The sequence below is a fragment of the Hyla sarda genome, chromosome 3 (assembly GCF_029499605.1).
Source record: "Hyla sarda isolate aHylSar1 chromosome 3, aHylSar1.hap1, whole genome shotgun sequence".
NCBI lineage: Eukaryota > Metazoa > Chordata > Amphibia > Anura > Hylidae > Hyla > Hyla sarda.
The window spans coordinates 365,007,328-365,034,861 of NC_079191.1; the positions used below are offsets into that span (position 1 = coordinate 365,007,328).

At 44.4% G+C, this 27,534-nt stretch overlaps 1 protein-coding gene and 1 long non-coding RNA gene across 5 annotated transcripts in view; one reads left to right on the forward strand and one right to left on the reverse strand.

Moving 5' to 3' along the window:
* LOC130362749 (uncharacterized) overlaps positions 1-17,338 on the reverse strand; it is an 85,385-nt gene extending 68,047 nt beyond the window's left edge. Inside the window, exon 1 of the long non-coding RNA XR_008891553.1 lies at positions 17,146-17,338. This is a non-coding gene — a long non-coding RNA (uncharacterized LOC130362749). The remainder of the gene's footprint in view (positions 1-17,145) is intronic.
* FANCL (FA complementation group L) overlaps positions 1-27,534 on the forward strand; it is a 193,038-nt gene that overhangs the window by 35,525 nt on the left and 129,979 nt on the right. For 2 of the 4 annotated variants that reach the window (XM_056567714.1, XM_056567716.1), the window contains one exon: positions 25,774-25,832. In XM_056567714.1, the coding sequence (XP_056423689.1) occupies positions 25,774-25,832 (59 nt within the window). Of the gene's footprint in view, positions 1-17,359; positions 17,564-25,773; positions 25,833-27,534 lie in introns of those variants that run through there. The other 2 variants (XM_056567712.1, XM_056567713.1) reach the window with 2 other exon arrangements.

Here is a 27,534-nt window from a genome sequence, read left to right on the forward strand (position 1 = left end):
GAGCACAACCAGGTCACCATGCTGACCTAGTGCACCTGAAATAAAGAATCCTGCATTTCTACAGTATGGTGAGTGCCTTCTATTTTTCTGCATTCCCCTCTAAATATGCTGAGGTAAGGACAATAGATAAAAAATAAAAAAAAATTGGGTTCCAGTGTGGAATTATTTTTCTGGGTTATTTTGCCCTGATTCTTCACCAGTGCCATTTAAACAGTGTCTGGTATCCATTGCTACCTACTTCCTCTGGTTTACTGACATGAACATTTTCCACACTAGACATCACATCACATTCAGGACATCCCTGTGTCCCCAAAGATCTTCTTGGTACACAAGGGTGTCCCGATTACCTTTCTGCGGCCCCACGTTAATTTTACTAACTGACGTCACTGACATCCCGTGCGTGTGCCCATAGGAACAGAGCGGAGCAGCGAAGATGCGTTACCAGTGGACACCATAATGTGTGTGGGGGGGAACTATGCTGACACCCTAATGTGGGGGGAACTATGTTGCCTACCCAGTGTGGGGGAACTATGCTGCCTACCCAGTGTGGGGGAACTATGCTGCCTACCTACTAGGGATCGACCGATTTTGATATATTTTTTTTAGAGCCGATACCAAAACCTGTGAACTTTCAGGCCGATAGCCAATAACATACTATTATTCTGTGAATTTTAATCCCCCCAAATATCCTTGGTAAAATGAGGGTGTGTGTGGGTATACCCTGAAACTGTTTCTGGTCCTGCAGAAGCCGCTGCAGATCAATGATTTAAAGCGGGCGCTGTAAATCAATTAACTGCAGCGGCTTTTGCGGGGCCAGAGACCGCCGCCGCCGCCACCCATTTCTCTCCCTCTGCCTGTCCTGGGGTCCTGAGTCCAACCACCGCTGCTTCTTGATCGCCTCCCCCTGCCTATCCTCTGGCCAGAGACCGCCACCGCCCCATTGCCTCCCCCATCCTCGGTTTTATAATTACCTGTTCTTGGGGTCCGCGCTACTTCTGGCTCCGGCGGCATCCTGAGCTGTCACTGTGCACCGGGCCACTGACTGTGACGTCGCGTTGAGGATGTCTTTTGTCATTGCGCAGCGCACAGAAACAGCGCAGGACGCCCTAGGAGCAAGAAGTTGCGTGGACCCCGGGAACAGGTAATTATAAAACTGGAGATGGGGGAGGCAATGGGGCAGTGGCGGCGGCTGTCTCTGGCCAGAGGATAGGCAGGAGGAAGCAATCGGGAAGCGGCGGTGGTTGGACTCAGGAAACACAGGGGGGAGAGAAGCGTGCGGTGGCGGCGGTCTCTGGCCCCGCAAAAGCCGCTGCAGTTCATTGATTTTAAGCGGCCGCATTATCAGCAAGGTAATTGCCGATACCGATAACTTCAAAAATTGTGAATATTGCCCGATAATATCGGCCAAACCGATAATCAGTTTATCCCTACCTACTGTGGGGGAACTATGCTGCCTACCTACTGTGGGGTAACTATGCTGCCTACCTACTGTGGGGGAACTATGCTGCGTACTTAAAGGGGTACTCCACTGCCTCTGGGTGCGGGCTGCAGGGTTGTGATGTCACAGCCATGCCCCTTGTGACATCACAAGGGGGGGCAGCACTAAATACAAGTCTATGGGAGGGGGCATGTCAACCACCACGTGAGACTCTGATAGTGCTCCTCCCGAGACTAGACTCTGGATCCGCTCCTGGCTCCATGTGCCACAACCATGGAAGGTTTTTTGGATCAAGATGTAGAGCGTGACAGCGAAAATAGTGCTCTGGCTCAAGCCTGTGTCTGGACATTGTGAGTGTCACACACATTACATCCTCATGAGGACACAAGACAGTGGCTGCCAGACCAGAAGAGGAATGGTAGGAAAAGAAAGGGGAGTTGTATTGGCCTACCTTAACTCTCTCACTATCTTCCCTCCTTGGTCTGGGAATGGAAGGGCTTGATAGACATTCTCAAAAATGTTTTTTTTTTTTTTTTTTTGTAACCTATAAATAAAAAACTAAACGGGGGACATATGTCAAAACCTGTGCGGAGGAAAAGTGGTGCTGTTGTCCATAGCAACCAGATAGCGTCTTATGCAGAGTCCTACAGGTTTTGATAAATCTCCCCCAATGTGTAAGTTGAGGAAGCCATAGGACGGAATGAGTGAGGTCTTAGCAGGACACAGGTCTCCTTCATTGCATACCATGGCTGCTGCCTTTTATGATATTTCTTGAAGTTATGGTATAGACTATCAGTGCAACTTTGTTTCTTTTATCCCTATTAATTAATTTTTTTTGCTATCATATCTTTTATATGGTATAGTACTTGACTATACACATGCAGCTAGTGGTTGGCAGAGGGGTAGTATGACTCAGGGCCCCCATTGCACAATTCTATATTTTTTTTAATTCTGCCTTAAAAATATATTTTATTTACATGATAAAATAACGAGGGCCAAAGAAATGTACAAAAAAGAAGCTCTAATACAACTTTGTCAGTGGAAAAATAAAAAAGTTATTAGTCTTAGAATGTGAGGAAGAAAAAAAAATGTAAGCCAAAAAAATAAATTGCTGGGTCATGAAAGGGTTAAAAAATATATATATGATTTAATTTCTTCAAAAAACAGCACCAAACCTGCCCTCAGGTTGTGTGTGGTAATGCAGATCAAGCTGGTAAGGGAACAGGAAAGGTCCAGGTTAGAGGATGGGGTTGTGTACGGGCTGGGAAGGGTGCAAGTGAAGAAGTCTTTAGAGGAGTTAATGGTTAGGAAAAGTGTTAGGAAGGTGGAGTTATAATCTATGGGGGGCTCCCTTTATGGTGCCTTCACCTTGACGTATTAAGGGAGCTTGCCTTGGTGATCCTATGAGCTACACTGGCTGGTTTCTGGTGGGGTCACCCGTGCCAGACAGGTCAAAGGGAAGAGGCCAGACTAAGTAAGGCACCCATAAAAAAGGGCTTACAATCCAGTCCCTTTCCCTGTTATAGGACTTCCATGGACACCAGAATAGACATTCATATGCAGTGCCGGAGGATGAGCTGCTCAGGAAGAGCTTTGGGCTGTATATTTTACTGCAACCATACATGTGAGCTCAATTGCTGCAGAAACTGCTTGGCAGGAAAGAAGCTGTAAACAGATTCTTGATGCTGCCATGGTTCTTCTATTGATAGAGCCTGCCTGTTTCAGGCTCCACCAATAGAATGCAGATGCGATGGATCAATACAGGACATATGTATCAATATTTGTTTAAATCCATATAAATATAGGGAGGGTGGAGGTGTACATGAAGCTGAGCAGGGTGCTGTGGTTCCCACTCTACATCTGGCAGAACCACGCCTGATCCTACTCACCATACACGTCTTCATGCTGGGGAGTATCCGGAGGCTAGAGCTTCCCTACAACGCAAAGAGAAAGAAGTCGCAGCATCCCCGTCCCATAACATGCAAACTGTGCAACACAGACATCTCTTCCCCCTGCAGAGCTGTGAGTGAATCACATGCACACTTTGTCCTTGTCTGGGGCAAAAAATATTTTTTTTCTTTGCTTCATCTTATCCATGAGAGTGTTCTTATCCCCTTGTCCAAAGGCCGTCGGGTGTGACATCACGAGGGGGCGGGGTTGTGCAGTCATGATTCTCCGGTCCCTGTATCACCCGTCATCAACAACGGAGCATTCTTCGCTCCATGCAGCTGGTGAACGGGGTGCTGCAGGAGAGATCGCAGGGTCTTTTTTTTTTTTTTTTCTCCAACTGTTTAACAGTTTATCAATTTTTGGTACAGAACAATAAGGTGTGGAAATACACCTACACATATATCAAACAAAAACAATATCCAAGAGAAAAGAATATGTTGCAATACACCTCAAAAAAGCTAAACCAAAATATGCCATGGCTGAAAGCAATACTAAGGGTGATCCCCACCCACTCAGCCTCCCACTGGAAAGAAAAACACAATCATTCAATATCATGAACAAGGGGGGGGGGGGGGAGGGTAGAGCAATACTAACCACCATAAGGCATGTAAATGTGCAAGTGAAAAAAAAAAAAAGACCACGAGGCAACCAGCAAAAAAGTAAAGACAATAACCACAATAAAGTGCATCACCACAAAGACAGGACAAGACAACACCAAACAAAACAATAAAGAGGAGGGACGGGAGAGAAAGGAAGAAGGAGAAGAAGGAGGACAAGAAAAGTGGAAGGAAGGAAGGAGCAGGAAAATCAAGGAGGTTGACCATCAATAAATCTATCCCATTGTTCCCACATGGAGAGAAAAAGAGGCACAGAGTTATTCACAGAGGCAGTGAGGGATTTTTCGGGGATTGTATTTCCCATATTCGGACCAAAAGGTCCGCCTCAAAAGGAGGGAGAGGACTCTTCCAACATTTAGCTATAAGGGTCTTTGCTGCAAGTACAATATGCAGAAATAGTTTAAATGGTCTTTTGGATAGGGCTCTGTGAGAAAGATGCAGAAGATAAACTAATGGGTCAAAGGGCATAGAGACCCCCAAGCCATCAGAAATCAGATGGCCCACCAACCTCCAGTAACCTACAATGAGTGGACAAGACCAAAAGATTTTAAAGATAGTTACAAGACCCACTCCACAGCACCAACACTGGGGAGGAATGTTAAGATTCAGTTTATTCAACAATGCAGACATATGGTACCAGCCCATAAACATCTTGAATTGGGTTTCCTTGTAGGCCGTACATATGGAGGCCTTTGCAGCCCGGTCCCAGATTATGTTCCACTGAGGAAGGGTGATAGTGGTGTTCAAAGCCTCCTCCCAACGGCCCATGTATCTATGGGAAGGGGTACCTCCACCTGCGGGCCAGAGCGGCATAGTCGCTAGAACACCGTGGGAAGGGAAGCCACAGTAGATCCTAGCTTAGAAGACATAAAGTGACTAAGCTGTAAGTAATGGAGCCGCTTGGAGGTGGGAAGACCATACCGGGAAACCAGCTGGTCAAAGGGTGGTAGAGAGCGGGAGAGGGGGATCAACAACATCCGTCCAACAAAAAAGCCCCCCCTAGAGCCCCATTCTCTAACCATAATGGAAGTTAAGCCAGAGGGAAAGTCAGGGTGGTGAAGAAATGAGTGTAAAGGAGAGGCTGAAGAAAAAAGTCGAAATTTCCTAGAGCAATAGTTCTAGACATAGGGAGAAAAGGACATAGGTCCCAACAAAGGGCCTAAAGAAATATGAGAAGAAGGTGTCATCTTCACCGCCGCTATACGCCCAAAGAACTATATATATTGATACCGCCACTTCTCCAGAAGAGATCGGAGATCGCGAAAGACAGGGGAAAAAAAAATTAGCAGTTTAAAGAGAGGAGTAGCAGGGAGTAAGGAGAACCCCTAAGTAGCGAATTGCAGAGGTAGTAGTGAGGAGTAAGGAGAACCCCTAAATAGCGAATTGCAGAGGTAGACCACTTAAAAGAATTAGCACGTATGAGAATAGATAGAGGAAGGGGGATATTCAAAGGCAGGGTCTCAGTTTTAGAAATATTATAGCCAGAGAAAACCCCAAAAGAATGTAAGACCCTGTAAAGGTTAGGGAGAGAAGTTAGAGGACGAGTAAGAGTAAGCAGAACATCATCCGCAAAAAGACAGATTTTAAACTCCCTATCATGTAAAGTTATGCCACAGATTTTCGGGTCCCCCCGGATCATAACAGCTAGAGGTTCAATACATAAGGCAAAAGACAGAGAAGTAGCATGAGGGAGCTTAAAAGGAGGCAGTAGGAGAGGAATAGAGACCCCGCAGTGCAGTAAGAAAGCTACCAATGATCCCAAACTTCTGAAGAGTAGCAAAAAAGAAAGGCCAACCTAGCCTATCAAAGGCCTTTTCCGCATCCAAACTAAGAACAACAGCCTCCTCCGAACGCCTATTGAACAAATCAATCAGATCAACCACCCGTCTGGTATTGTCACCCCCCCCTGTCTACAGGGAATAAAGGCAACTTAATCCTTATGAACAAGGGATGGGAGGAAACAACAGAGATGGGACACCAATACCTTGGAAAACAATTTTAAATCAGAGTTAAGCAGTGCTATGGGTCTGTAGCTGGAGCAGTCATGCAGGTCCTTGCCCTGTTTAGGTATAAGATTGATTAAAGAGTGCATAAAAGACTGCGGGTTCCCTCCCCGCTCCAGAAAAGAGTTGAAGAGAGGGACTAGCTTAGGAAGAAGTAAAACCGAATAGGTCTTGTAGTACAAATAAGTGGAACAGTCTGGCCCCGTAGAGCTCCCCGCAGGAAGAGACTTAAGGACCTCGGACAGTTCAACTAGCGTGATTGGAACATTTAAGGAAGCTCGGTCAGAGTCAGAGAGGGTAGCGATATGGCACTGCGGGAGGAAAGAGTCCAAAGCAGCATCACGCTCCACCGGGTCAGATAGAAGCTGGGAAGGAAGGGGATAAAGCTTAGAGTAGTAATCCAGGAAAAGACGAGAAATAGCATCAGGATGATAGTGTAGAGTGCCAGAGGAATCCTACAGGGCTGAGGGCGACTGAGCCGCAGCACGGTCATGGAGGCATCTAGCCAACATAGTGTGGGCAATGTTCCGCATCTCATAAAATCTTTGCTTAGAATAAAGGAGCTGGTGCTCACCTTTTTTGGAGAGCAAGCTTCTCTAATTGGGCCCGTGCCCCAACCAGTCTCCGCAACACCGAGAAGGAGAGGAAAACAGGGAAGCCTCAAGCCCATCAATTCTAGTATGTAACTCCTGGGAGCGAGCCATGGCATCTCTCTTCAATCTAGAACCCAGGGCAATGTAGTGTCCTCAGATCACAGACTTATGAGCCTCCCAGAGCACTGATTGAAAAGAGACCGAGTCCTGATTGAGAGCAAAGTATTCAGTAATGCACGTCTGGGTTGATTCCCAGGAGGGTAAGGATTTGAGTAAAGAATCATTCAGGCGCCAATGACAACGCCTAGGAAAAGTAAAAAAGGGAGAGAAAGAAAAGAAAGACTGGACTATGGTCCGACAAAGAAATAGGGTCAATTGAAGCAGCAGAGAGTATACGAATCAGAGCAGCAGAGAGCATACAGCATAGGTAAATTGACAAAGAAGTAGTCAATGCGTGTGTGCAGTTTATAATGGTGGAAGTAAAAAGTGAAGGATTTATCAGTAGGGTGGTTAACCCGCCAAAGATCATAGAGAGAAGAAGATTGAATAAGATGGCGAAACAGAGAGGCTAGGCGTAACTTGACAGGCAAGAGTAGAGTTGCGGTCCATCACGGGAAAGAAAATGAGATTAAAATTGCCCCCTAAGAGCCATGCAGAAGAAGGGTACCTATGGAGTCTAGTTAGGACTTTATGCAAGAAGAGGATTTGGGAGGAGTAAATATTACAGAGAAGAGGCTTACAACCTAAAGAATCATCAACGATAACATAGCACCCCAGAAGGTCAGCATAAGAGAAGGAGACCTGAAGGGGACAGGATTGAGAGATCAGGATAGCTACACACACAACTTTCCTACCAGAGGAAGTGAAAAAGGTCTGGGGATAAAGATGAAGGAGAAATTGAAATGAGCCAGAATGGTCGAAATGTGTCTCCTGAAGAAAGACAATATCAGCCCATTGTGTAACCAACTCCCGTTGCAATAGAAGCCTCTGGGCTTAGAGTCCTTTGGGCAAGCAGGAGTGGCTTAGACTTACTGCGGCAGCCGTCTGCAGTTGCCAGTCTGCCCGCACAGTCACTGAGTCACCTGGCCCAGAAAGGAATGCGGCCGTTGAAGGCAGAAATAGCGGAGCTCCACCCAGGTCCCGGAGCGCTGCTGCAGGAGACTGCTTGGCTACTGCATATGATAGCTGGAAAAAGTCCTCACAGGAGCCCTCTTAAGCGGCCATCTCCATTGGCGCCTCGCCACGTCCTCCCCCCCCCCCCATCAGACATCTTATCCCCTATCCTTTGAATAGGAGATGAGATGTCTAGGGGCAGAGTACCCCTTTTAAGGCACCTCTAAGCACCCCTGCCTTTAGAGGTTAAAACTAATACAGGTTTATTTTAATGGGACTCTTGATGGGAATTTGTATTTTGGGGCTTATTTATACTGCAAATTCCCTGCAAAATAAGTATTTTTGGTGTATAGAGTTCTCTGGGCAGACATTCAGAGTACAGCAGGCGGCGCGCCAATGTAACCATATGGACCTGCTCTGCCCCCATCACTGCAATGCAGTCTGCACTAAATTCGCAAAAGAACAAATTCCGCCAAATAATTTTCCTAGTTTAAACGGCGCAGCAGGATCCCTTTGACAGTAATGGGAAGCTGTTGGAAGCATTTCCCGCCTCCTAACTTTGGCTGTGGCGGGGAAGCCCTGTGTGTTGCTCGAAGCAAAATGCACAACATACATATTCACTGCTGCCTGTCTGATTTCTTGCAGCGTGAAATATGCTGCTTCTGAGCTATGTGTGACTGTACCTGACATGGTACTGTCATTAACCCCTTGAAGGACACAGCCAATTTTATTTTTGTGTTTCGTTTTTTTCCTCCTCACCTTCTAAAATCTATAACTTTTATTTTTCCATTCACAGACCCATATGTGAGCTTGTTTTTTGCATGACTAGTTGTACTTTGTAATGCCAGCACTCATGTTACCCTAAAATGTTTGGTAAACCCAAAATAATGACTTTTTGGAAAATCCCAATTTAGCAAATTTGGGGGAGGGGGGGGGTTGTTTTCATGCCGCTGTACACCTTATAGTAAAAATTACATGTTTTCTTTATTTGCTGCGTCAATAGGATTAAAATGATACCCATGGTCACATACTTTTCTATTATTGTACTGCTTTAAAAAAAAAAAAAAAATCTCCCTTTACAAAATCAGTACGTTTTAAATTGCCCTACTTTGACCACGTCTAAGGCTACGTTCACAGTGCCGGCTGTCCGTTATTTTAGGATCCAGAAAAGCCAGGAAAAAAAAATTGTGCTTGCACAGTCTTTTTCTCCGGCTTTTCTCTCCAAAAATAATGGCTGCAATTCAATGGGGTCCATAGGGACTCGTTCTTTGCCGATATGCGGCAAAATTACAGCCAGCAAAATGCAAAAAAATAAATAAAAAGAGAGGAAGCTTGACGGCCGAATCTGCCGGAGCATACCGGCAGTGTGAAAGGGGCCTAACTTTAATGATTTTTCCGTATTCGGGATGTCAAGGCACATTGGGGGAGATTTGTCAAAACCTGTGCAGAGGACAGGTGGTGCAGATTTCTTTTTTAACAAGGCCTCTGCAAAATGAAAGAAGCCATCTGATTGGTTGCTATGGGCAACTTTTCCTCTGCACAAGTATTGATAAATCTCCCCCATTAAGTGTGCCATGATCTGTACTTTGTTTTAGTATCAATTTTGCATATATGTGAATTTTTGATCACTTTTTATAAAAAATTTTTGCAATGTGATGTAACCAAAAAGCATAAATTTTGATTTTTTTTTAAACATTTATGTCGTTCGCCGTAAAGGTTCATTTACTTAATATTTTTATAGATCGAACATTTACGCATGCAACAATACTAAATATGTTTATTATTTATAATTTTTAAGCTTTATTTTATTAAAAATGGGGAAAAGGGTGATTATAAAACTATTGGGGGAGGGTTTTTTTCACATTTTTTTTGTCACTTTTTTTTTCCACACTTTTTTTAGACCCCATAGGGGACAATTTATAGCAATCATTAGATTGCTAATACTGTTCAGTGCTATGCATAGGGCATAGCACTGATCAGTATTATCGGCGATCTTCTGCTCTGGTCTGCTGGAAGGCAGATCAGGGCAGAAGACACCGAGAGACAGACGGAGGCAGGTGAGGGGACCTCCGTCCACCATCTTGGCTGATCTGAGCCCCGTGGCAGTGCCATTTTAAAGAGTATCAACTAAACTGTCCCTAACCCCCCCTCCTCTGATCCTGACACTCACTAACGCTATCCTGGTTTTCCTTTCTACTTAAAAATGCTCATAAATACCTTTTTCCCTTTCACTAAGACAGCTCATTTCTTCTGCTGTGAGCAAGAAAGGAAGGGGGAGTGGCCTGGCAGGCGCAACGTCATCTGAAGCCTGGCCGGGCTAATTATAGCCTTTTTCCTCTCTTTCACTTTCTATATATACAGTCATAGCCATAAAATGTTGGCACCCCTAAAATTTTCCAAGAAAATGAAGAATTTCTCACAGAAAAGGATTGCAGTAACACATGCTATACACACGTTTATTCCCTTTGTGTGTATTGGAACTAAACCAAAAAGGGAGGAAAAAAAGCAAATTGGACATAATGTCACACCAAACTCCAAAAATGGGCTGGACAAAATTATTGGCACCCTTAGCATAATATTTGGTTGCACACCCTTTGGAAAAAATAACTGATATCAGTCGCTTCCTATAACCATCAATAAGCTTCTTACACCTCTCAGCCGGAATGTTTGACCACTCTTCCTTTGCCAACTGCTCCAGGTCTCTCTTATTGGAAGGCGCCTTCTCCCAACAGCAATTTTAAAGAACTCTCCATAGGTGTTCAATGGGATTTAGATCTGAACTCATTGCTGGCCACTTCAGAACTCTCCAGCGCTATGTTGCCATCCATTTCTAGGTGCTTTTTGAAGTATGTTTGGGGTCATTGTCCTGCTGGAAGACCCAATATCTCGGACGCAAACCCAGCTTTCTGACACTAGGCTACCCAAAATCTGTTGGTAATCCTCACATTTCATGATGCTTTGCATACATTCAAGGCACCCAGTGCCAGAGGCAGCAAAGCAACCCCAAAACATCATTGAACCTCCACCATATTTCACTGTAGGTACTGTGTTTTCTTTGTAGGCCTCATTCCGTTTTCGGTAAACAGTAGAATAATGTATATCGATATCTTATGCAAGAAGAAAAATGTCTGCACTCACCAATTGACTTTAAAAGGAATTCGGACTTTATTCAGCGTAGTAGCAATGTCCATAAAAAATACAAAAAAATACACCCAGGTGAGCAGGGAGGGGGAGCAGCTAGCGGCTCTGCGGCCGAAGTGTTAAGGAACTACCGCAACGTTTCTCGTCTGTGACGCTTCTTCCGTTTCCTCAATCTCTGAATTACTATCTCAGTATAAATAGCGAGGGGAAGGGGAGGAGTGACCCAACACCAGGTAAATATACATAAATAACAAAACATTTATATAGTAAAAACAAAGATAAAAACCATTTAATGTCCTGTATCTACAAAAAGGAACTGAAATTGTTTCTTTCATTCAAACCACTTGGTCCTAAAGCCCCGAGTTTAGTGATCCAATTGGCTTCACATTGTAGTAGTTTCTGATGTCTGTTCACACCTAATGGTTGTTGCGGTATGTGCTGTATCCCTGCAAATTTAAATTCTTCTGCTCTACCTCTGTGACAATCATCCATATGAGCTATAAATCTGGTTGCACCTACTTTTGTTTTTAGTGAATATATGTGTTCACGTATACGAACACATACATTTCTTTTGGTTTGTCCTACATAGTAACGGCCGCATTCACAAATGAGGCAATAAACAATATAGGTGCTCTTACAAGATATAAAATGGTTCACATTTATATTATATCCTCCTAGATTAAGGTGTTTTTGACGTAACATGTATCTACAATAGTTACAATTACCGCATGGAAAATTGCCGTGTGGTATTTGTTTAGATAACCAGTCTGAATTAGGTTTGAGGATATTTTTCTCTTTTTTTATGTAATCTTGGATAGTTTTATTTTTCCTAAATGTTACTATTGGTTTGTTTTTTGCTATATCTGTTAATAGAGGATCTTGTTCCAAAATAAACCAGCTTTTCAAAATAGCATTTTTTATTTTGTTATTCATAGGGCTATTATCAAGAAAAAATCAATCTTCTATTACTTTTTTCCTTGTTTTTAGATTTTTGTCTATTAGGAATCAAGAGTTCTGTTCTATTTCTTTTTTCTGCTTTTTGAAATGCTTCTTCTATAATTTTTTCGGGATAATTTCTTTCTTTTAAATGTTTTTTTAGATCTGTAGCTTGCTCATAGTATTTATTAGTATCGCTATTTATCCTTTTCAGGCGAATGAATTGAGAATACGGAATGTTGTTTTTTTACATAGTGTGGATGTGAACAAGAATAGTGTAAGAAGGAATTTTTTTGCAATGTTTTTTATGTACCCAGATGTAACTAACTCTTGACCCTGAAGAGATAAATTAATAGAGGAAGTTAAGAGATTTTCCTCCATATTCGAAGGTGAAAAGCATGTTCATGGTATTAGAATTTCAATACTGTATGAAATAATGTAGAATAATGTGCTTTACCAAAAAGCTCTATCTTGGTCTCATCTGTCCACAATTTTGGCCTACTCAAGTTCAGTTTGGCAAAATGTAGTCTTGCTTTTTAATGTCTCTGTGTCAGCAGTGGGATCCTCCTGGGTCTACTGCCATTTCATTTAAATGTCGACGGATAGTTCGCACTGACATTGATGCTCCCCGAGCTTGCAGGACAGTTTGAATATATTTGGAACTTGTTTGGGGCTGCTTATCCACCATCTGGACAATCCTCTGTTGACACCTATTATCAATTTTTCTCTTCCGTCCATGCCCAGGGAGATTAGCTACAGTGCCACTGGTTGCAAACTTCTAGATAATATTGCACACTGTGGACAAAGGCAAATCTAGATCTCTGGAGATGGACTTGTAACCTTGAGATTGTTGATATTTTTCCACAATTTTGGTTCTCAAGTCCTCAGACAGTTCTCTTCTCTTTCTGTTGTCCATGCTTAGTGTGGCACACACAGGCACACAATGCAAAGACTAAGTGAACTTCTCTCCTTTTTATCTGCTTTCAGGTGTTATTTTTATATTGCCCACACCTGTTACCAGCCCCTGGTGATTTTAAAGGAGCATCACATGCTTGAAACAATCTTATTCATCCAAAATTTTTAAAGGGTGCCAATAATTTTGTCCAGCCCATTTTTGGAGTTTGGTGTGATATTATATCCAATTAACTTCTTTTTCTCCCTTTTTTGTTTTAGTTCCAATACACACAAAAGGGAATAAACATGTGTATAGCAAAAGTGTTATTGCAATCCTTTTCTGTGAGAAATACTTAATTTTCTTGAAAAATTTCAGGGGTGCCAACATTTACAGCCATGACTGTATATTAGTGTTTCACAACCATGGTGCCTCCAGCTATTGCAAAACTACTACTAGTAGCTGGAGGGACCTTATTTGTGATAGGATGTATGCCCATCACTTACTTGGATTAAGAAGACCTCAGATCAGAGAAAAGGAAGGCAGACCCGATCCTCATTCAGAGCAGCGCTGCACTGATATATGGCCAGCGCAAGTCGGCTCTCCTTCTCAGGCAGTAGGAGCCTGATGACACGGCCGACCATGTCAGAAGTGCTCTCTGCTCTGCTGCGCGCACAGGGCACGCTCCCGCCTGTCTGATTGACAGGCAGGGAACAGTGCTGTGCATGTCACGTGGCCCAGCTGCAGTCTGAGATGTCCAACTCATGCCAGCCCAGGCATGAGTCCGAAATCTATAAAAGACTATCTATGGAGACCCCTTGTGGTGGATTTTTCAAACATAAATCTCTCAATAAAATATATATTTTTTTAAATGATATGCATTTAGGAAAACGTCCCAGATGCAAGTTTTTTTCATGATAGGTACTTTTTAAAGGGGTTGTGCGCTGCCCTGCAGTTCGGAGCTCCGCTCACAGCGTCCGGAAGTTTATTACTCTGAACGCTGTGTGCGGGCTTCCGTGTTCGCAGCCGCCGGGCGTGACGTCCCGCCCGGCCCCTTTGTGACGTCTTGCCCGGCCCCTTCGTGACGTCACGCCCGCCCCCTCTACCAAAGTCGCGCCCCCTTCCCATAGACTTTCGTTGAGGGGGCGGGCGAGACGTCACGAGGGGGCGGGCGAGACGTCACAAAGGGGCCGGGCGTGACGTCACAAAGGGGCCGGGCGTGACGTCACAAAGGGGCCGGCGGTTGCGAACACTGAAGCCCGCACACAACGTTCGGAGTAATGAACTTCCGGACGCTGTGAGCAGAGCTCCGAACTGCAGGGCAGCGCACAACCCCTTTAAGTGATGCACTGACGCAGATGTCGTGGTCTGTATTGATCACGGCATCCGAGGGGTTAATGGTGGACATCCGCGCAATCGCTGATGTTCGCCATTACCGGCAGGTCCGTGTCTGCTGACAGCCACTGGGACCCGCCGTGCATGAAGCGAGCGCAGGTCCTGCGCTCGCTTCACAGCCGCGCCGTAAATGTACACGAAGTATCTCACTACAGTGCCGTACAGTTGCGGTGCGTTTCCTTAAGGGGTTAAAATAACCCTTTGACACTCCTGGGACCCACTGTGATCACTAGTTACAAGTTGGGGAAGTGTGCAGCATCGCATTCCACTCCCTGAGCTGGCTGCCAGATCCAACCTTTTAAAATGGCATAGCAAAAAGGTCAGATTTGACTGCAGAGGAGTGAGGCGGGCACTGCCATGAACATCCCCAGATTATAATTAGTGATCTTAACCAGTCTCAGAAGTGAGACTCTATGTGGTCAAAACTTTTGACATGTCAAAAGTTTGTTTTGGCGTGAGTGTTCACACCTCTGTCGATCAGGAAAACGATGCGGGTAAAGTCCGTACTCCGCAAGATTTCTTCTGACTGTGTCATGTGATTGAGACAAACTCAAAATATAAGTCTTCGGAGAACTCTGCAGTACCCCTTGACAGCCCATTCCCAAAAAATGTTACCCCCATATTAGAGACATTTTGTAATGGTTAAAGTATAATTCATATGCTTTACTTTCCTCTATAACAGGCCCCCTGTTCCTCTCCCTATCTCCCCAGTCCCCCGATTTACAGGTGAGGTCTTCTCTAACCGTAGTAGTTTTCTTTTCTTCACTATCTGGCCTAGACCGCTATTAAAATATACAAACTCCCTATGTTTATTGTCACACACAGTAATAGTCCCCGCTTTGCATCCCCATAAAGTTGTAAGGCCCCCTCTGTGCCCCCAAATATAGCTGTAGGCCCCCAAACTGCCCCCATATATAGTTGTAGGCCACCATACTGTCCCGCTTTGTTGCTCCACTGCTCTGGGGACCTATTGCTATGGCTCATTACAGTAGGTCCCCGGTCTGCAGGGGTAGAGGAGCAACGAAAGCTGATGGTAGTTACTGCCCACAGCAGCCCAGTGCCCACGCTTCCCCTTTGCTGTCCTCTTGCTCCGCTCCTCAGCCTACCATTTATTTGAAAGTGGTCCAGACCAGTTACTGCCATTACTGATTTTTTTAAGCAAAAACAAAAAGAAACATAGCCAGCACAACTACCTAATACACGGGTGCACGCTGCTGTGGCAAATACAGTGTATACAAAAAAGAAGGTTGCAGCAGCACTCTTGGATTAAAAAATGGAGGCTCTTAGCGCACTTTTTGATCACCCATGTATTAGGTAATTGTGCTGGCTATGTTTCTTTTTGTTTTTTGCTGTGCAATTTAGGGGGAGTGGCACCCTCTCTAGCCGTGCACCTCTCCCTTTTTCACAGGAGGTTTTTCAATTTACAGTGGATCCAGCATGTCACCCAGTCAGTGGCAGGGCCAGATTAAAAGGGTACTCCGCCACTAGACATCTTATCCCCTATCGAAAGGATATGGGATAAGATGTCAGATTGCGGGGTCCCGCCGCTGGGGACCCCCGGGATCTCAGTTGCAGCACCCGCCTGTTGCGGCTTCCGGCAGCGCCGGAGGCTCTCATCCTAATGCCTCACCACCACGGTGACGGGAGATCATGACATCACCATGGTCGGGAGCCGAAGCCTCCAGCGTTTCCGGAAGCCGCAACAGGCGAGTGCTGCAGCTGAGATCCCGGCGGCGGGACCCCCGCTATCTGACATCTTATTCCCTATTCTTTGGATATGGGATAAGATGTCTAGGGGCGGAGTACCCCTTTAAGGCTACCTGGAAGACGGAGAACTTCCTTATGTTGGCCCCAAGACACCCCCCCCCCAACAGTTCCCCCACATTAGGTGCAGTACAGTTCCCCCCCCCACGTTAGGTGCGGCGCAGTTCCCCCCCCACGTTAGGTGCGGCGCAGTTTCCCCCCCCCCCACGTTAGGTGCGGTGCAATTTCCCCCCCCCCACCTTAGGTGCGGTGCAGTTTCCCCCCCCCCCTCCACGTTAGGTGCAGTATACCTCCCCCCCACGTTAGGTGCAGTATACCTCCCCCACGTTAGGTGCAGTATACCTCCCCCACTTCAGGTGCAGTATACCTCCCCCACTTTAGGTGCAGTATACCTCCCCCACGTTAGGTGCAGTATACCTCCCCCACGTTAGGTGCAGTATACCTCCCCCACGTTAGGTGCAGTATACCTCCCCCACTTTAGGTGCAGTATACCTCCCCCACTTTAGGTGCAGTACAGTTCCCCCACAGACATACAGCCTCCAGCTATATACAGTGTATGGCTGGAGGCTGTATGCCTGTGTACTGCACTTCAGTGGTCCGACCACCGCCCCTCCGGTCCGGGGTCACGATCTACTGCTATGGCTTATGAGCCATAGCAGTAGGTCCCGGGAGCGAAGGTCGGAACAATGAATATGACGTGCCGCTGGTCACTTACCATGCACGCGTCCTCCTCGATGCTCCGCTCTATGCGTGCGCTTCCTCCCGGTGGCCCCTGCGTTTTTAAAGTTAACGCAGGGGGCGCCGCAGAGAGGTAACCGCCGGGACATCCTTGTGTCCTGAAAAGAGTTTTCTGGACACAGGGATGTCCCGAGTGTGACAGGGGCCCCTTGCCGGCCCAGAGCACCAATGATGATCTGGCCCTGGTCAGAGGCCATATGCCCAGCAGAGGTGAGTGAAATGAGTGTTAAGGTCCCATCCGAAATGATGCCACCTCCATGTGGTGAAAGGGGGACACGTTTTGATCAAAAGTGCGCTAAGAGCCTCCATTTTTGACCAAGAGTGCTGCTGCAACCTTTTATGTATACACTGATTTTTTTCAAGTAACCCCTGGAGAACTGCTAAATACCCCTGGGGGTACTTGTACCCCAGATGGAGAACCACTGATATAAAGCGACAACACATAGGTCTCTCCTAGATTCAGTGACTTATATGCCCAATGCTTTTATGCCATAATATTTGGTAATTTATAGGCTTTACGTTAGATCACAGTTTGATTTGGGTGACATGATAAAAACTTTCTTACAGTAATATTCTCTCTATCGCCCATAGCAACCAATCACAGCTTAGCTTACTGCGCTGGTAAAATGAAAGCTTAGCCCAAACTTAAAAAAATGAGAAAACTTCCATTTTCCTCACAGGATCCGCCCCGCTGAGAACGACGTCCACAGCTTCTACCTAGCAGGCGCTTTCCTGCGCTCTGTCTCTCTCCGCAAAACTTTAACCCCGCCCCTTCCCAATGACGTGATCGCGCCTAACCCCTCGTGTTCCTGTTGTGGGACGGTGTTTATCACGTGCACAGCCTCCTGTCAGTGACTCTGGTTGGCGGGAAGTGTGGAGTGAGCGGAGTGTACGGGATGGGTGACGGGCTGCTCAGTCAGTGCCCGCTGCTTCTACCTCAGGATCTGCGCGGGAGAGTGTACGATGGCTTCATCCAGGCGCAGGTAGAGCGCAGCGTGATAGTGAGGCTCCCTGGTGTGCTGCGCTCTATAGCGGAGACACACGCCCCGCCCCGCCCCTTAACTGCTGACCACTCCCCCTAAACAGCGCCGCCTAGCGGTCCCCAATAATCAGTGATGCCCAAAGCCCCCAATAACAGCACCAGTCACAGTGTAGTGTTCTCTAGTAACAGTGCCAGGTTCCCCCAATACAGCGCTTACTATAAACCTGTATTTACAAACCAGTGGCTCTCCACCTGTGGAAAAACAACTCCCAGCATGTCCCGACAGCTAAATGTTATAGTTTTTCAATAGTTGGAGAGCCACAGGTGTGCCTCCAGCTGTTGCAAAACTTTGGCTATCAGGGCATGCTGAGAGTTGTAGTTTTGCCACAGCTGGAGGTACTCTGGTTCGGAACCACTGCTGTTGAGCATAAAAATTATGCCCTGTTCCTCCTGTTGGTGTCAAAAAAGGAATGCCCACTTATACTGTAGCGGCTCCATTTATTTTAAGGCCCAAACTGAGTCACTTGGTACTCCCTTTCAGGAAACGTCCCCTAGTATGCGCCAATTTGAAGGTCTATAATAGTCCGCCGCTGTGCAAATGTGACCTGCCAGATTGGCGTATACTAGCGGGACATGGCACGGATGTGATCACTAGGTGACTCGATTTCAGCCATTGAGATGAATGGGGCCTCCACAGTATACATTGGCACACGTTTTTTTGATGTAGAGCCAATTGACACCCATAGCATACTGCAGAAATGCGGTATGAACGAGACCTTAAAGCAGTGTTTCCCAACCAGGTTGCCTCCAGCTGTTGCGAAACTACAAATCTGCTGTCTGGGCATGCTGGGAGTTTTAGTTTTGGGGGGTCTTTTTTTCCCCCCTTTTAACACTTGTGAAAATAAAAAGTATGGGGCAACACTAGCATGTTAGTGTAAAAAAAAAGAAATAATGTTACACTAACATGCTGGTGTAGCCTCCAACTTTTCCTTTTCCTAAGGGGTAAAAGGAGAAAAAGACCCCCAAAATGTGTAGTGCAATTTCTCCCGAGTGCGGAGATACCCCATATGTGACCCTAAACTGTTTCCTTAAAATACGACAGGGCTCCAAAATGAGAGAGCTCCATGCGCATTTGAGGACTAAATTAGGGATTGCATAGGGGTGGACATAGGGGTATTCTACGCCTGTGATTCCCAAACAGGGTGACTCCAGTGGCTGTCCGGAAATGCTGGGAGTTGTTGTTTTGCAACAGGTGGTGGCTCCGTTTTGGAAACACTGCCGTACAATACGTTTTTCTTTTTTATTTTTTTTTGGGGGGGGAGACAGTGTAAGGGGGTGTATATGTAGTGTTTTATCCTTTATTATGTGTTAGTGTAGTGTTTTTAGGGTACATTCGCACTGGCAGAGGTTTACAGTGAGCTTCCCGCTAGAAATTTGCGCCACGGCTAAAACTTGCCGCAGCTCATACTTGAAGCAGGAAACTTACTGTAAACCTGCCTGTGTGAATGTACCCTGTACATTCACATGGGGGGGGGGGGGGGCAACCTCCAGCTGTTTCAAAACTACAACTCCCAGCATGTACTGACAGACCGTGCATGCTGGGAATTGTACTTTTGCAACATCTGGAGGCACACTGGTTGGAAAACCTTCAGTTAGGTACTATTACCTATCTCAGTATTTTCCAACCAGTGTGCCTATAGCCGTTGCAAGACTACAACTCCCAGCATGTACTGATGCTGGGAGATGTAGTTATGGAACAGCTGGAGGTGCGCAACTACAACATGCTGGGATTTGCAGTTTTGCAACATCTGGAGGTCTACAGTTAGAGACCACTGTACAGTGATCTCCAAACTGTGGACCTCCAGATGTTGGAAAACTACAAATCCCAGCATGCCCAGACAGCAAACAGCTGTGTGGGGATGCTAGGAGTTGTAGTTTTGCAAGATCTAGAGTGCTACTGTATAGAGATCACTGTGCAATGGTCTCTAAACTGTAGATTTCCAGCTGTTGCAAACCTGCAAATCCCAGCATGCCCAAATAGCTGTCTGGGCATGCTGGGAGTTGTAGTTTTGCAACATCTGGAGGGCTACAGTGTTGAGACCACTGTATAGTGGTCTCAAACTGTAGCCCTCCAGATGTTGCTAGGCAACTCGCCGGCTTCCGTCGGATCCAGGGAGCCGTCCTCTTCTGCCGCAGGACATACCGCCCGCGCCGATCACCGCAGCCATTCGCGTCCTGCAGCCTCCACCGATGGGTAAGTGGACTTCGGCGCCCCGGTTCCTGTCAGTTTCCCCGTCCTGCTATCCTATTGTGGCTGGGCAGAACGGGGAAAATGAAAGTTAACCCTGCCGCCCTCGATCTGCTATTGGTCGTCGCTTTTGACGATCAATAGCAGGTATAGGAGGGATGGCACCCCTGCCACCTCACTCCTATCCCTTCAGGGGGATCGTAGGTGTCTTGGATAACCGCGGTCACCATAGACTCGTATGACCCGGAATAGGCGCAAATCGCAAGTGTGAATTCACTTGCAATTTTCGCCGATCACCGACACAGGGGGGTCCGATGACCCCCCCTGGGCATTTGCGCGGGGTGCATGCTGATCGATACGTCCTTAAGACCCAGGGTGTCAGGACGTACCGGTACGCCCGGGGTCCTGAACAGGTTAAGGACCAGGCCCATTTTGGCCTTAAAGGGGTACTCCGGTGAAAACCTTTTTCCTTTTAACCCCTTAAGGACTCAGGGTTTTTCCGTTTTTGCACTTTCGTTTTTTCCTCCTTACCTTTTAAAAATCATAACCCTTTAAATTTTCCAGCTAAAAATCCATATTATGGCTTGTTTTTTGCGTCACCAATTCTACTTTGCAGTGACATTAGTCATTTTACCCAAAAATGCACGGCGAAACGGAAAAAAAATCATTGTGCGACAAAATTGAAGAAAAAACGCCATTTTGTAACTTTTGGGGACTTCCGTTTCTACGCAGTGCATATTTCGGTAAAAATGACACCTTATCATTATTCTGTAGGTCCATACGGTTAAAATGATACCCTACTTATATAGGTTTGATTTTGTCGCACTTCTGGAAAAAATCATAACTACATGCAGGAAAATTTATACGTTTAAAAATGTCATCTTCTGACCCCTATAACTTTTTATTTTTCCACGTACAGGGCAGTATGAGGACTCATTTTTTGCGCCGTGATCTGAAGTTTTTATCGGTATGATTTTTGTTTTGATCGGACTTTTTGATCACTTTTTATTCATTTTTTAATGGTATAAAAAGTGACCAAAATACGCTTTTTTGGACTTTGGAATTTTTTTGCGCGTACGCCATTGACCGTGCGGTTTAATTAATGATATATTTTTATAGTTCGGACATTTACGCACGCGGCGATACCACATATGTTTATTTATTTATTTTTTTACACTGTTTTATTTTTTTTTATGGGAAAAGGGGGGTGATTCAAACTTTTATTAGGGAAGGGGTAAAATGACCTTTATTAACACTTTTTTTTTACATTTATTTTGCAGTGTTATAGGTCCCATAGGGATCTATAACACTGCACACACTGATCTTTTACACAGATCACAGGCGTGTATTAACACGCCTGTGATCAGTGTTATCGGCGCTTGACTGCTCCTGCCTGGATCTCAGGCACGGAGCAGTCATTCGCCATTCGGACACCGAGGAGGCAGGTAAGGGCCCTCCCGGTGTCCGGTCAGCTGTTCGGGACGCCGCGGCGGTCCCGAACAGCCCGACTGAGCAGCTGGGTCACTTTCACTTTCACTTTAGAAGCGGCGGTCAGCTTTGACCGCAGCTTCTAAAGGGTTAATACTGCACATCGCCGCGATCGGCGATGTGTGGTATTAGCCACGGGTCCCGGCCGTTGATGAGCGCCTGGACTGACGCGATATGATGCGGGATCGCGGCGCGATCCCGCTTCATATCGCGGGAGCCGGCGCAGGACGTAAATATACGTCCTGCGTCATTAAGGGGTTAAATCAACTGGTGACAGAAAGTTAAACATATTTGTCAATTATTTCTATTAAAAAATCTTAATCCTTCCTGTACTTATTAGCTGCTGAATACTACAGAGGAAATTCTTTTCTTTTTGGAATGCTCTCTGATGACATCACGAGCAAAGTTCTCTCTGCTGACGTTATTATAATAATAATAATAATAACGCTTTATTTATTGTTGTCCTTAGTGGGATTTGAACCCAAGTCCCCAGCAATGCAAGGCAGCAGTGCTAATCACTGAGCCACCATGCTGCCCTTAGCATACATCTGCTATGCATTGTTGCTAAAATGGACAGATATATCAGCAGAGAGCACTGTGCTCGTGATGTCATCAGTGTTCCAAAAAGAAAGGAATTTCCTCTGTAGCATTCAGCAGCTAATTAGTACTGTAAGGATTAAGATTTTTTAATAGAAGTAATTTACAAATATGTTTAACTTTCTGCCACCAGTTGATTTAAAAGAAAAAAAGATTTTCACCGGAGTACCCCTTTAACCCCTTAAGGACTCAGACAATTTTATTTTTACGCTTTCGTTTTTTCCTCCTCCCCTTCAAAAAATCATAACTCTTTTATATTTTCATCCACAGACTAGTATGAGGGCTTGTTTTTTGCGCGACCAGTTGTCCGTTGTAATGCCATCACTCACTTTACCATAAAATGTATGGCGCAATCAAAAAAATACTATTTGTGTGGGGAAATTAAAAAGAAAACCGCAATTTTGCAAATTTTGGAAGGTTTTGTTTTCACGCCGTACAATTTATGATAAAAATGACATGTGTTTTTGATTTTCTGGGTCAATGCGATTAAAATGATACCCATGATTATACACTTTTCTATTACTGTTGCGCTTAAAAAAAAATCGCAAACTTTTAAACCAAATTAGTACGTTTAAAATCCCCCTATTTTGAAGACCTATAACTTTTTCATTTTTCCGCATAAGCGGTGGTATGAGGGCTCATTTTTTGCACCGTGATCTGTACTTTTTAATAATACCATATTTGCTTATACAAATCTTTTATTACATTTTTTATAAAAAATTTTTGGAAGAAAAAAAGCAGCTATTTTGGACTTTTTTTTTTACGTTCACGCAGTTCACCGTACAGGATCAGTTACATTTTATTTTAATAGTACAGATATTTACGCACCAAATATGTATATAAAATAATTTTCTTTTACACTTTTTTTAGGTAAAATAGGGAAAATTGGACAATTTACGTTTTTATTGGGGGAGGGGGTTTTTCAAATGTTTTTTTTACTTTTACTTTTTTTACTTTGATTTTTACACTCTTATAGTCCCCATAGGGGACTATTTATAGCAACCATTCGATTGCTAATCCTGTTCAGTGCTATGTATAGGACATAGCACTGATCAGGGTTATCAGTCATCTTCTGCTCTGGTCTGCGGGAAGGCAGATCAGAGCAGAAGACTCCCGGAAGACAGCAGAGGCAGGTGAGGGGACCTCCGTCTGCGGGGGAGGATGATCGGATCGCCGCGGCAGCGCCGCGGGCGATCCGATCATCCTGTTAACTGATCGCGATGCTGCAGATGCCGTGATCTGTATTGATCATGGCATCTGAGGGGTTAATGGCGGACATCGTGGGTGTCTGCCATTACCTGCGGGTCCCTGGCTGCGATCCACAGCCAGGACCTGCCGCGCATGATGCAGGCATCGCTCCGATGCCCGCAGTTATGCTCAGGACGTAAATGTACGTCCTGGTGCGTTAAGTACCACATCACCAGGACGTACATTTACGCCCTGCGTCGTTAAGGACCAGACCAATTTTATTTTTGCATTTTCTTTTTCCTCCTTGCCTTCTAAAAATCATAACTCTCTTATATTTCCATCCACAGACCCATATGGGGCTTGTTTTTTGCGTCACCAATTGTACTTTGTAATTACATCACTTATTTTACCATAAAATGTATAGCGCAACCAAACAAATATTATTTATGTGGGAAAATTGAAAAGAAAACCGCAATTTAGCAAATTTTGGAAGGTTTTGTTTTCGTGCCGTACACTTTCCGGTAAAAATTACATGTTTTCTTTATTCTGTGGGTCAATCCGATTAAAATGATACCCATGTTATATGCTTTTCTATAATTGTACCGCTTAAAAAAAATCTCAAACCATTTTAACATAATTAGTATGTTTGAAATTGCCCTATTTTGACCACCTATAACTTTCTCATTTTTCCGTATATGGGGCTCATTTTCTGCGGCATGATATGTAGTTTTTATCAGTAACACTTTTCTTAGGTTTTATTTTTATTTTTTGGGAATAAAATGTGACAAAAAAGCGGCAATTTTGGAATTTTTAAATTTTTTTTAACGTTTACGCCGTTCACCGTACGGAATAATTAACAATATATTTTAGCCTGTTAAGGACCTATGACGTAACGTTAACATTGCAAAAAAAAGTGAAAAAAAGTGAATAAAGATCATTTAACCCCTCCCCAATTAAAAGTTTGAATCACCCCCCTTTTCCCATAAAAAAAAAAAAAAAAAAAACACAGTGTAAATAAAAATAAACATATATATGGTATCGCTGCGTGCGGAAATGTCCGAATTATAAAAATATATAATTAATTAAACCGCACGGTCAATGGCGTGCACGCAAAAAAATTCCAAAGTCCAAAATAGTGCATTTTGGTCACTTTTTATATCATGAAAAAATGAATAAAAAGCGATCAATAAGTCCTATCAATGCAAAAATTGTACCTCTAAAAACTTCAGATCACGGCGCAAAAAATGAGCCCTCATACCGCCCCATACACGGAAAAATAAAAAAGTTATAGGGATCAGAAGATGACAATTTTAAACGTATTAATTTTCCTGCATGTAGTTATGATTTTTTTACAGAAGTACGACAAAATCAAACCTATATAAATAGGGTATCATTTTAATCGTATGGAACTACAGAATAAAGATAAGGTGTCATTTTTACCAAAAAATGTACTATGTAGAAACGGAAGCCCCCAAAACTTACAAAACAGCATTCTTTTTTCAATTTTGTCTCACAATGATTTTTTTTTTTTCGTTTCGCCGTAGATTTTTGGCCGAAATGACTAACGTCATTACAAAGTAGAATTGGTGGCGCAAAAAATAAGCCATCATATGGATTTTTAGGTGCAAAATTGAAAGAGTTATGATTTTTTAAAGGCAAGGAGGAAAAAACGAAAATGCAAAAAACGGAAAAAACCCGGTCCTTAAGGGGTTAATAGTTCAGACTTTTACGCACGTGGCGATACCAAATATGTGTAGTAATTGTTTTAAATGCTTTTTGGGGGGTAAAATGGTAAAAGCGGACGTTTAACTTTTTTTATTGGGGGAGGGGATTTTTAATTTTTTTTTACTTTTTTGTTTTACATTTTTTTTTTTTACTTTATTTTATTTTATTTTTTTACACTTTTTATGTCCCCATAGGGGACTATCTATAGCAATCGTTTGATTGCTAATATTGTGCAGTGCTATGTATAGGACACAGCACTGCTCAGTATTATCGGTGATCTTCTGCTCTGGTCTGCTCGATCTCAGACCAGAGCAGAACACCCCGGGAGACAGCCGGAGCCAGGTGAGGGGACCTCCGGCCGCCATGCTGGATGATCGGATCCCTGCGGAAGCGCTGTGGGCGATCCGATCATCTATTCAAAGTGCCGCACTGCCGCAGATGCCGTGATCTGTATTGGTCACGGGGGTGAATGGCGGACATCCGCGCGATCGCGGATGTCAGCCATTACCGGCGGGTCCCTGGCTGCTGATAGCAGCCGGGACCTGCCGGGCATGACGCGAGCACTGCTCCGGTGCTTGCGATCATGGCGGCGCGTAAATGTAGATCATGTTGCGCTAAGTACCACGTCACCATGACGTACATTTACGTCCATTGTCGTTAAGGGATTAAAGCTTTTGCAGTAACTTTTACACAAATGTGATAGACTGACAACAAGAGGCTAACACAGTAAATGGAACGTAGCTATTCTGAGTATAGCTCCTACATGTAATCTTGAACTGAAAGCATCATATGATACAACGCTGTTCTTTAATACATGCACATTTATAGATGGTGTCATGTTTTGTTCACCTTTTGTACTAGCGTGTATGATTGTTTAGTTAGAAGTGATGCACAGTGTGTACAGTACTGATGTTATGAGCGCTTATAATGTCTTATTTTATTAGCTTTTTCCCCCCCTCTAACAGGAAAAGGACTTTCGACTCAGGGTCATTTTGCCAGCAGATTTACAACTACAAAATGCCAGGTATGCCACTCAGTGTATTTTTTCTTTTTGTGTGTGTGTGAAGTAATGAAACATTAGATATTAGATCTAAAGGTAATAGGCCCTGTCCCCAGTGCGTATTTATACTATGTTTAGCTAGAAGGATCAAAAAACGCAGTATTCTAGACTTTTACATCTTTCAAAATTTAACAGGAAAAAATGATAGCTGTGTAATGTAAAGTATAAGTGTGCATTATGTTACTTAATGTAAGTCAATGGCTACATTAATGTATATGGTTTATTCACTACATTTAGTGTACCCCCCCCCCCAAAAGCAGTAGCAGCACGTGGTCAGGCAGAGGCAGTGTTAAAGCGTACCTGTCATAGTGCAAAAGAAAAAAAATGATATATTACTCAGTACCTAATCCTGACCATGTACATCTAATTTTTGTGTGTCTGGTGGGGTAGCCAAATACTTCTGTAGGGCTCATGAGTGGTTTCCTGGCTCTGACCCCCCGTTTTACACTGCGGGATTACTTTGCACTCCCTGCACTTGTTCACAGGCAGTGCGTGCCCACGCATAGACTGTATCTCATACAGCAGGGATCGCCTATACTGGGTACCGGCACGCTTTACGGCTGGTATCCAGTATGTTGCAAAATCAAGACCAGTCTGTCTGGATAAAGACAGATTGCCCTCAGTGGCGGCTATTTTTACTTTTAAGTTCTGGGGAAAATTGAAATTTAAAAAAAATATATTTTATACTGTAAAAAGGCATTTTATGATTAGTTCCATAATATATAAAAAGTTTTTCACAATGACCATGCCTCTTTAAAGGGAATCTGTCAACTGCAATTCACATTCCAGACTGCTGACACATTTAGATAGCTTTCAGGACAAAGAGACACTTTGCTTCTACTCTGAACAGTTCCTTACACAGACAGAGAGAAAAAAGAGAAAAAGGACACGCGCCCCTAGTGAACTAAAATTTAACAATTGTATTCCAGAGAGAGTATAAGAATCCCACTCACCATGTAGTGTTGCGCTGAGAGCACAACACCTCTTTTCGCATGTAGAGTGGGTATCAGTGGTCCTGCAGCTCGCAATCCTCCCGGTCACTGGGATCAGTCATTGATGATAAAAGGTGCACAAAAGTAAAAACGGATATTTTTCTGCAGCACTAAACCAAATGGATGGAGAGAGATCAAGCTCTTGGTAGTGAACAAAATGGCATTTATTATAGCACATTCAACTCGTTTCAAGCCCGTAATGGGCCCTTCCTCAGGACAAGGTGCTCAAGAGACACTTTGCTTCTACTATGAACAGTTCCTTACACAGACAGAGGTGGCAGCAGAGAGCACTGTGGTCAGACTGGAAAGAAGTAGACAACTTTCTCTGTAGTATACAGCAGCTGATATATACTGGAAGGCTTAAGATTTTAAATAGAAGTAATTTACAAATCTGTTTTCTGGCACCAGTTGCTTTGATTTTTTTTCCACCGGAGTACCCCTTTAAAGCATTACTATCTTTTTGCTCCTGTGGCATAATACATTAAAAGGGTTACTCTGCTCCCCAGCATCCAGAACATTGAGTTCCTGAATGCTGTGTGCAGGCTTCCGTGTTCATGCCCGCCCCCTCGTGACGCCACGCCCCGTCATGTGACATCACGCTCTGCCCCCCAATGCAAGTTTGTGGGAGGGGGCGTGACGGCCACTTCCCATAGACTTTCATTGAGGGGCAGGCT